Source organism: Mugil cephalus, chromosome 4 (assembly GCF_022458985.1).
Source record: "Mugil cephalus isolate CIBA_MC_2020 chromosome 4, CIBA_Mcephalus_1.1, whole genome shotgun sequence".
In the NCBI taxonomy this organism is placed as follows: Eukaryota; Metazoa; Chordata; class Actinopteri; order Mugiliformes; family Mugilidae; genus Mugil; species Mugil cephalus.
This window is the reverse complement of record NC_061773.1, coordinates 28842164-28852789: the sequence shown is the minus strand read 5'-3', so window position 1 is coordinate 28852789 and position 10626 is coordinate 28842164. Positions and strand designations below refer to the sequence as shown.

At 50.8% G+C, this 10626-nt stretch overlaps 1 protein-coding gene across 1 annotated transcript; it reads left to right on the top strand.

Annotated features, from left to right (window-relative positions):
- The first annotated feature begins 416 nt into the window (after window positions 1–416).
- Window positions 417–9746, top strand: aldh4a1 (aldehyde dehydrogenase 4 family, member A1). Its single transcript, XM_047583943.1, has 15 exons — window positions 417–699; window positions 1638–1731; window positions 1818–1910; window positions 2039–2086; window positions 2900–3055; window positions 3195–3344; window positions 3682–3756; window positions 3855–4042; window positions 4597–4670; window positions 5237–5433; window positions 6703–6750; window positions 6844–6996; window positions 7080–7201; window positions 8107–8225; window positions 9136–9746. The coding sequence occupies exons 1-15, from the start codon at window positions 656–658 to the stop codon at window positions 9246–9248; spliced, it is 1674 nt and encodes a 557-aa protein (XP_047439899.1). The 5' UTR covers window positions 417–655; the 3' UTR covers window positions 9249–9746.
- Window positions 9747–10626: the final 880 nt, after the last annotated feature.

The following is a 10626-nucleotide window of genomic DNA, read 5'->3' as shown; positions in this document are numbered from 1 at the left end:
AAAGGGGGGGGGGGGCTTTAAAGGGGGGGGGTCTGTACTGTCTCCCACTCCTTTCATGTTCAATACGTAACGTTCAGGTGATGTGCGCTCTAGTTTTATTTCATTTTGTGTTGTTTGTGTCCATCGTGTCCGCTCTTATGTGATGACTTTGTTTGATTGTTACATGTTGGAATTAAACTAGTTTGATCTTTTTCTCGCTGCCTGAAGCCGGATAAAGGTCAGGAAGCGGAGCCTCGTTGTGATTGGCTCTGACTCCTCCATGTGGCCTCTGATTGGCCAATCACAGACCCGCCCTCGGAAGGTTCCATGTCATGTAAAGGGGGGGGGGGGACCAGGGGGCGTTCCCCGGGGGACAGTTTAGTGTTTGATAATAAATCTTCTCTTTTTGTTGAGTCAGGTTATGATACGAACATATTTAAAGTGAGGAAGTCATAAAAAACAACAGACACTGAGTCACAAAGAAGAAGCGTCGCCGGTAAAAGCTGCGTCCTCCCCGGTACCGGAGCACGTGGTCGGTACCCGCCCCTCCGGCCTCTCTGGTGACTCCGGTTCTGCCCAGACTTATCGGTTTCTCGGTGCTCGTGGTGACCGTGTGTCCGGCGTCTCCGCGGTGTGTGTGTGTCGCTCGTTTCGTCGCCCAGCGTGTCCCGGGAAGATGCTCCGTGTGCGCGCGGCCCTGATGAGCCCGTCCTGGCGGGGGTGAGTGCGCATGAGCGGGCACGGGAGTTAGCTCGAGCGGCTAAAGCTAAGGTCCTTAATGACTCTTCATCCTGGTCTTCCTCTTCATCACAGTCTTAGACACAGGTGGGCTGGCGACGTCACCCCTCCACCTGTTACGTAACGATACCTGATCCCTGTGTGACTCAGTGCTACAATGCTAACAAGGCTAGCTCCTGTCTGCACCTGCTCAGGTTCAACTGTGACCTCTGACCTCTGACCAGGATGTAGTAATTAATCATAATAATAACGAGTCATCGCTATTAATAATAATGTGTTCATAGTGTGATGACAGGGTGAATATTGCTGCCTGTCAGACATCAACCAGGGTTCTGTTAGTCATTAATTAATCATTAATTTGTCATTAATTGATGATTAATTGGCCATTAATTAGTTATTAATTGGTCATTAATTGGCCATTAATTAGTTATTAATTAGTCACTAATTGACCATTAATTGGCCATTGATTAGTGAAGGCTGAGTCCCGCCTGAAAGCAGAATTAAATCTCTGAGACGTCCACATGTTTGTCTCTGAGGAATAAAACCATCTGGACGTCCACATGTTTGTCTCTGAGGACGTCGTGGTGCGTTCAGGGAACATGAGCCGATGGGAATGTTCCACATGTGTCCTCCGTGACCTCCTGTAGTTAATGATACATGAGGAGGGTTGAGGAGGGTTTTTGTAAAGTGTTGTTGCTGAAGGAGACACATGTTTGAGTTCCTGTCCAATCACATCATTAAATATATTATTGGTAAAGACTTTAATCAGGTTTGTTCCAGTTTGCTCCAGTTTATTTCAGTTTGTTCCAGTTTGTTCCAGTTTGTTCCAGTTTATTTCAGTTTATTTCAGTTTGTTCCAGTTTAAACCAGTTTATTCCAGTTTATTCCAGCTGGTCTCTGACCGGATGCTGTGTGTCCAGGTTCAGGACGTTTCCTTGTGCAGCGGTGGAGGTGAAGAATGAACCGATCCTGAGCTTCACAGAAGGAACTCCAGAAAGGGCGGAGCTGCTGAAGGTGGGGACGCTTCCTACTCAACACCCGTCTCACCCGCCTCACCCGTCTCACCCGTCTGTATTAATTTGTCTCACCTGGCTGTGCAGGCCCTGTCCAGCCTGAAGGGGAGGACGGAGGAGATCCCGTGTGTGGTTGGAGACGAACATGTTTGGACCAAAGACATCAGATATCAGTTATCAGTGAGTAACAGGAAACGTGTCCTCATCATTCACCAGTCCCACCTGACCTCTGACCTCTGACCCTACAACCCTCTGACCTCTGACCCTATAACCCTCTGACCTCTGACCTGTCTCCTCTTTCTCCTCAGCCCTTCAATCACTCCCATAAAGTGGCCAAGTTCTGCTACGCTGACAAGGTGAGTCTCTACCTACACACCTGGTCCCACCTAGAGACCTCGTTAACGTTAATTAATCATCATCTGATGAGTGTGATTAATGAAGCATCTGCAGCAGAACGACTGTGAACGTGTCTCAGTTTGTCCAAGTAGCGTTAGCGTTAGCACCAGCTGATCCGGTAGTGACAGGCAGCAGAACCAACCCATAAAGATGGAAGACGCTAAACAGCACGTTGGTCCTCTCCATGGGACATTTGAGGACAAAGACACCAAGAGGGACCAGTGGAGACACATAAAGTATCATCACACTCTGCAGGAAGGAGTTTTCTTTCCAGCTTCAAACAGCACATGAACCAAGCCAAGCATACGTTAGCCGGGGATTCTGCTAGCACTTGGGCTAACGCGGCTAACAGCTGGAGACAAACCAAGACAAACCAAGACAAAGACAAGCTGCCAATGCTGCTGCTAATATGTGTCCACTCCTGCAGCCACTGTTCACTGGGAGACACTGTTCTCAATAAGAAGCGTCAGCTCTCCTCTGGTTGGACAATGTCCACAAGTTAGTCTGTCTCCGTAGCAACAGGGACACATTCATGTGGACACACGTTGACACAATGTGGACAAATTTTGGCTAAAAAAAAAACATAAAAAGTTGTTGAAACTGTTGAATGTGTTTAATGAACTCGTTCAGTGCAGATTTATTCTCTTGTTCCTGGAGTTTGTTCATCATCAACGATGAAACGATTCAATAGAGATTAAACATGAATCTGAATTAATCTGATTTAATCTGATTAAACTGATCAGAATAAACACCAGGAGGTTCACTGTGTGTAGGAGCTGATCAATAAAGCCATCGTTGCGTCCGTGGCGGCGAGGAAGGACTGGGACCTGAAACCGGTCCAGGACCGAGCCCAGATCCTGTTCAAGGCTGCAGACGTCATCAGTGGACCCAGGAGAGCTGAGATCCTGGCCAAGACCATGATGGGACAGGTACAGGAGGCTGGGGGGGCCGGACTGAAACGTCTTTATGTGACAACAGCAGCAACACACTCAGAGACCGGTTCTTTCTGGTCCTGGTCCTGGTCCTGGTCCAGAGACTAACCCCCGTCCTGTCCTGGTCCTGGTTCAGGGTAAAACCGTGGTCCAGGCTGAGATCGACGCGGCTGCTGAGCTCATCGACTTCTTCAGGTTCAACGCAAAACACGCCATCGACCTGGAGACACAGCAGCCTCTGGACGCAGGGGGGTCCACCAACACCACCATCTACAGGGGGCTGGAGGTGAGTCCACACCACAACCAACACCAAGTTGGATCCAGTGGGGTCTAGTGGGGTCTCGTTGGTCCAGTGGGGTCCAGAGGGGTCCAGAGGGGTCTAGTTGGGTCCAGTGGGGTCTAGTGGGGTCTCGTTGGGTCTCGTTGGTCCAGTGGGGTCCAGAGGGGTCCAGTGGGGTCTCGTTGGGTCCAGTTGGGTCCAGTGGGGTCTAGTTGGGTCCAGAGGGGTCTAGTGGGGTCTCGTTGGTCCAGTGGGGTCTCGTTGGGTCCAGTGGGGTCCAGTTGGGTCCAGAGGGATCCAGTGGGGTCCAGTGGGTCTGATGTGGTGGTCTTGTGTCCTCCAGGGCTTCGTAGCTGCTGTGGCTCCTTTTAACTTCACGGCCATCGGAGGGAACCTGGCAGGAACTCCGGCTCTGATGGTGAGTTCTGGACCAGTTCTGGACCGGTTAGGGTAGCAACCCCTCACGGAGGAGGAGGAGGTGGTTGCTACGGTAACCTTCTGAGGTGCTGTCTCCAGGGTAACGTGGTCCTGTGGAAGCCCAGTGACACGGCCGTGTCGGCCAGCTACGCCGTCTACAGGGTCCTCAGGGAATGTGGTCTTCCTCCCAACATCATCCAGTTCCTCCCGGCCGACGGCCCCGTGTTCGGAGACACCGTCACCTCCTCCCCGGACCTGGCGGGGGTCAACTTCACCGGCAGCGTCCCGTAAGTAAGGGGGACCAGGACCCCCATGAGGACGTGGATTTGACTTCCAGAATCAAGACATTCAGATTCTGGATGTTAAATCCACCCCCTCTGGAGGGTCCTGGGTCTCTGGAGGGTCCTGGGTCTCTGGAGGGTCCCGGGTCTCTGGGGGGTCCCGGGTCTCTGGAGGGTCCCGGGTCTCTGGGGGGTCCCAGGTCTCTGGAGGGTCCTGGGTGTCTGGAGGGTCCGAGGTCTCTGGAGGGTTCTAGGTCTCTGGGGGGTCCTGGGTCTCTGGAGGGTCCGAGGTCTCTGGAGGCTCCCGGGTCTCTGGAGGGTCCGAGGTCTCTGGAGGGTTCTAGGTCTCTGGGGGGTCCTGGGTCTCTGGAGGGTCCCGGGTCTCTGGAGGGTCCCGGGTCTCTGGAGGGTCCCAGGTCTCTGGGGGGTCCCGGGTCTCTGGAGGGTCCCAGGTCTCTGGAGGGTCCCGGGTCTCTGGAGGGTCCCGGGTCTCTGGAGGGTCCCAGGTCTCTGGGGGGTCCCGGGTCTCTGTAGTTCCTCTAATGCTTCTGTGTTTGCAGGACGTTCAAGCGTCTCTGGAAGCAGGTCGCCCAGAACCTGGACACCTACAAGAACTTCCCTCGACTGGCAGGAGGTATGAAGACCGGACTGGACCAGACCAGACCAGACCAGAGTAGACCGGATCAGACCAGAGCAGACCGGACCAGAGTAGACCAGAGTAGACCGGACCAGACCAGACCAGACCAGACCAGAGTAGACCGGATCAGACCAGAGTAGACCGGACCAGAGTAGACCAGAGTAGACCGGACCAGACCAGACCAGAGTAGACCAGACCAGACCAGACCAGACCAGAGTAGACCGGACCAGACCAGACCAGACCAGAGTAGACCGGATCAGACCAGAGTAGACCGGACCAGAGTAGACCAGAGTAGACCGGACCAGACCAGACCAGACCAGACCAGAGTAGACCGGACCAGACCAGACCAGACCAGACCAGAGTAGACCGGACCAGAGTAGACCAGAGTAGAGTAGAGTAAACCAGACCAGACTAGACCAGACCAGACCAGACCAGAGTCGACTGGACCAGACCAGAGTAGACTAGAGTAGACTGGACCGGACCGGACCAGACCAGACCAGACCAGACCTGACCTGATTAGTCCAGTCCAGATGACCCGGTCCTCTGTGTCTTTGTGTCTTCAGAGTGTGGGGGGAAGAACTTCCACTTCGTCCACCGGTCTGCAGACGTCCAGTCCGTGGTGACGGGGACGATCCGGTCCGCCTTTGAGTTTGGGGGACAGAAATGTTCAGCCTGCTCCAGGATGTACGTCCCTGAAAGTCTCTGGCCTGAGGTCAAACGGCAGCTCCTGGACATCCACAAGGACATCAGAGTGGGGGACGTGAGTAGACCAGGACGTCCACAGGGACATCAGAGTGGGGGACGTGCATAGACCAGGACGTCCACAGGGACATCAGAGTGGGGGACGTGCATAGACCAGGACGTCCACAGGGACATCAGACCAGTTCTGGGTTCATGCTGAATACCAGACCAGTTAGCACCACGTTAGCTCCACGTTAGCTCCACGTTAGCCGCAGGTGGTCTTTTGTCTTTAACGCCATGCTAACGCCATGCTAACCTGGAACTATCCTACGATATTGACTCATCTGCTGCATTCATTCCTCTCAACCAGTAGAAAATCACTATACATTAAAAAAATACCCTCACGTACATTCACCGGCCACTTTATTAGGTACAGTCTGCTAGTAAAGGGTTGGACCCTAGAGATGGTTGTGAGTTAAAATCCCAGTAGAAAAGCAGTTGGTGAAACACTCAGACCAACAACCAACGACCAGAGCACGTTCAGAGTCTGTTAAATCCCTTTTCTTCTCCATCTGATGCTCAGTGTCTTCATCAGGTTGTCCTGGTCTCCTCTGTGTGATTGGCTGATTAGCTGTTAACGAGCAGTTGTACCTAATAAAGTGGCCAGTGAGTGTTTGTGTATATTTGTTCTGAATCTTTCGTCCAGTCGTGTTTTCATGTCTTTGAAGCTCATTTCTGATTTGACCACCTCACTTAACACGTTTCTCAGGGAGTTCAGGGTCACGAGCTTCGTTAGCATCATCTTGGCTAGCATCGCCTTCGTTAGCATCGTCTTCGTTAGCATCGTCTTCCTCTCCCCCACTAATCGTTGTTTGAATCACTTTGGTCGTGTTATTTTTTGAACTAGCTATTAAATTACTAATAAGTTATCATTGAGTTTCATCGAGCTAACATTGAGTTTCATTGAGCTAACATTGAGTTTCATCGAGCTAACATTGAGTTTCATTGAGCTAACATTGAGCTAACATCGAGCTAACATCAAGCTAACATTGAGCTAACATCGAGTTATCATTCAGCTAACATCGAGCTAACATGGAGTTATCATCGAGCTAACATCGAGCTAACATTGAGCTAACATGGAGTTTCATTGAGCTAATATCGAGCTAAGCTTCTCTCTGTGCTGCCGTACTCTTTGCCACCGGAGGCTACATCAGACTGGTTGATAGAACAAGTAGAACAGAGTCAGAGTTGTTGTTCCGTCATAGAACCAGGGCTCCCTTGTGACCTCCTGTCTCTGTCTCTGGCGTCTCTGTCTCTTGTGTCTCTGTCTCTGGTGTCTCTGTCTCAGCCTGTGGACGACTTCAGCACCTTCTTCTCAGCGGTCATAGACGACAAGGTAAAACCTGTCATTCAGAGTCAGACCAACCAGTCCTCTCCGTCCTCCACTCTAATTTGTCCCCTTGTCCTCCTGTTCCTCGTGTCTCTCCAGGCATTTGCCCGGATAAAGACGTGGTTGGACCGGGCCAAGTCTTCTCCAAACCTGGAGATCATCGCTGGAGGAAACTGTGACGACCAGAAAGGGTTCTACGTGGAGCCGACCATCATCCAGACCAGAGACCCCCGGGACGCCATCATGGCCGAGGTGTGTCCTCTATGTCCCCTCCTCCTTTCATGGTCCATGTCCCTCCGTCCCCTTGTCCTCTCATGTCCTCTTTGTCTCTTCAGGAGATCTTTGGACCCGTCCTCTCCGTCTACGTTTATCCTGACAACAGCTACAAAGACGTCCTGACACTGATCGACACCACGTCTCCCTACGCTCTGACGGGGGCCGTGTTCGCCCAGGACCAGTGAGACGCTACACGCTACATGCTACATACATATCATGCTACATGCTACTACATGCTACATACATATCATGCTACATGCTACACATGCTACATGCTACACACACTACACCACGTCTCCCTACACTCTGACGGGGGCCGTGTTCGCCCAGGACCAGTGAGACCTGCTACATGCTACTACATGCTACATACATACCATGCCACACATGCTACATGCTACACATGCTACATACGTTACACCACGTCTCCCTACGCTCTGACGGGGGCCGTGTTCGCCCAGGACCAGTGAGATGCTACACGCTACATACATATCATGCTACATGCTACATGCTACTACATGCTACATTCATATCATGCTACATGCTACACATGCTACATGCTACACACGTTACACCACATCTCCCTACGCTCTGAGGGGGGCCGTGTTCGCCCAGGACCAGTGAGACGCTACACGCTACTACATGCTACATACATATCATACTACATGCTACACACACTACATGCTACAACATGCTACAAACACGACATGCTACAATATACAACACGCTACATGCTACAACATGCTACACATGCTACAACATGCTTCAACATGCTTCACATGCTACAATCTACAACATGCTACAATCTACAATATTCTACACACGCTACATGCTACAACATGCTACACATGCTACATGCTACAACATGCTACGCATGCTACAATTTACCACATGCTACAATCTACAACATGCTACAGCATGCTACACACGCTACATGCTACAACATGCTACAGCATGCTACACACGCTACATGCTACAACATGCTACACACGCCACATGCTACATCGTGTCTTCCTGTGCTCTGACGGGGGCCTTGTTCAGTTCTCTGAGGTTCTCTGACTACTAAAGACGTTCTCTAACGTTCTCCAGGTCCGTGGTGGAGGAGGCGTCTCGGGTCTTGAGAAACGCTGCAGGAAACTTTTACATCAATGATAAATCCACCGGTTCCATCGTAGCCCAGCAGCCGTTTGGTGGAGCCAGAGCTTCAGGTGAGAACCAGAGTCCAAACCCCTAGAACCCTGGACCTGTAGCCTGCATAGAACCATAGAACCCTAGACCTGTAGCCTGCATAGAACCATAGAACTCTAGACCCCGTAGAACCATAGAACCCTAGACCTGTAGCCTGCATAGAACCATAGAACCCTAGACCTGTAGCCTGCATAGAACCATAGAACTCTAGACCCCGTAGAACCATAGAACCCTAGACATGTAGCCTCCATAGAACCATAGAACTCTAGACCTGTAGACCCCGTAGAACCATAGAACTCTAGACCTGTAGCCTCCATAGAACCATAGAACTCTGGACCTGTAGCCTCCATAGAACCATAGACCTGTAGTCTCCATAGAACCATAGAACTCTGGACCTGTAGCCTCCATAGAACCATAGACCTGTAGTCTCCATAGAACCATAGAACTCTAGACCTGTAGCCTCCATAGAACCATAGACCTGTAGTCTCCATAGAACCATAGAACTCTAGACCTGTAGACCCCGTAGAACCATAGAACTCTAGACCTGTAGCCTCCATAGAACCATAGAACTCTAGACCTGTAGTCTCCATAGAACCATAGAACTCTGGACCTGTAGCCTCCATAGAACCATAGACCTGTAGTCTCCATAGAACCATAGAACTCTAGACCTGTAGCCTCCATAGAACCATAGACCTGTAGTCTCCATAGAACCATAGAACTCTGGACCTGTAGCCTCCATAGAACCATAGACCTGTAGACCCCCTAGAACCCTGGACCTCTAGCCTCCATAGAACCATAGAACCCTAGACCTGTAGACCTGTAGCCTCCGTAGAACCATAGACCTGTGGACCTGTAGACCCCATAGAACCCGTAGAACCCTAGACCTGTAGACCTGTAGACCTCCTCTGATTGGCTGTCGTCTTGTTGCAGGAACCAATGATAAACCTGGAGGTCCTCACTACGTCCTCAGGTGGACGTCTCCTCAGGTGGTGAAGACTACTCACGTCCCCCTCACACAGTGGACGTACCCGTACATGGGCTGAGAGGGGTCCACTCAGACCCTGTCCCCCCATCCCTTTGTCCCTCAGAGACAGCTGGTGTCCCCCCGTCCCTCCGTCCTCAGAGACAGCTGATGTCCCCCCCATCCCTCCGTCCTCAGAGACAGCTGGTGTCCCCACATCCCTTTGTCCCTCAGAGACGGCTGATGTCCCCCCATCCCTTTGTCCCTCAGAGACAGCTGACGCCCCCCCCCCATCCCTCCGTCTTCAGACAGCTGGTGTCCCCCCGTCCTCAGAGAGAAGCTTTGCACTGATCATGAATGTCCTCGATTCGTCCTCATAAAGTTTTATTTTTAATGGATCATTTCATCCAGTGGATCAACTCACTGGTTAACGGCTCTGTCTCTAATTAATTAATTACTTAATTAATTAGTTAATTAAGTAATATTATAATCATTGTATTAACAGTTGTTTCTATTTTCAGAATGTGCCTCTTTTAGAAAAACTCAGAGTAAATTTAATAAATAAACTTTAAATTATTAACTTCAGTTTCCGTCTTTATTTCCTCAGCAGCTCCAGTAGATTTAAGGTGGAACGACTGTGTCCTGAATTAAGGTGGAACGACTGTGTCCTGAGTTAAGGTGGAACGACTGTGTCCTGAATTAAGGTGGAACGACTGTGTCCTGAGTTAAGGTGGAACGACTGTGTCCTGAGTTAGACCCCCCCCCCCCCCCCCCCCCCCCCCACATGTAGAGCTATATAAACCATTATCATTTTACATTCAGGACTAATCATGATGCTAACTATGAAGCTAACCACAAGGCTAATCATAAAGCTAACCATGGGCTAACCATGAAGCTAACCACATGGCTAACCATGAGGCTAACTAGGGGCTAACCATGAAGCTAACCACAGGGCTAACCATGGAGCTAACCATGAAGCTAACCACAGGTCTGATCATGAAGCTAACCATGAAGCTGACCATGGAGCTAACCATGAAGCTAACCACAGGTCTGATCATGAAGCTAACCATGAAGCTGACCATGGAGCTAACCATGAAGCTAACCACAGGTCTGATCATGAAGCTAACCATGAAGCTGACCATGGAGCTAACCACAGGGCTAACCATGAGGCTAACTATGGGTTAACCATGAAGCTAACCATGGAGCTAACCACAGGGCTAACCATGAAGCTAACCACAGGTCTGATCATGAAGCTAACCACAGGGCTAACCATGAGGCTAACCACAGGGCTAACCATGGAGCTGACCACACGGCTAACCATGGAGCTAACCACAGGGCTAACCATGAGGCTAACCATGAGGCTAACTATGGGCTAACCATGAGGCTTACCATGAAGCTAACCATGGAGCTAACCACAGGGCTAACCATGAGGCTAATTATGGGCTAACCATGAAGCTAAC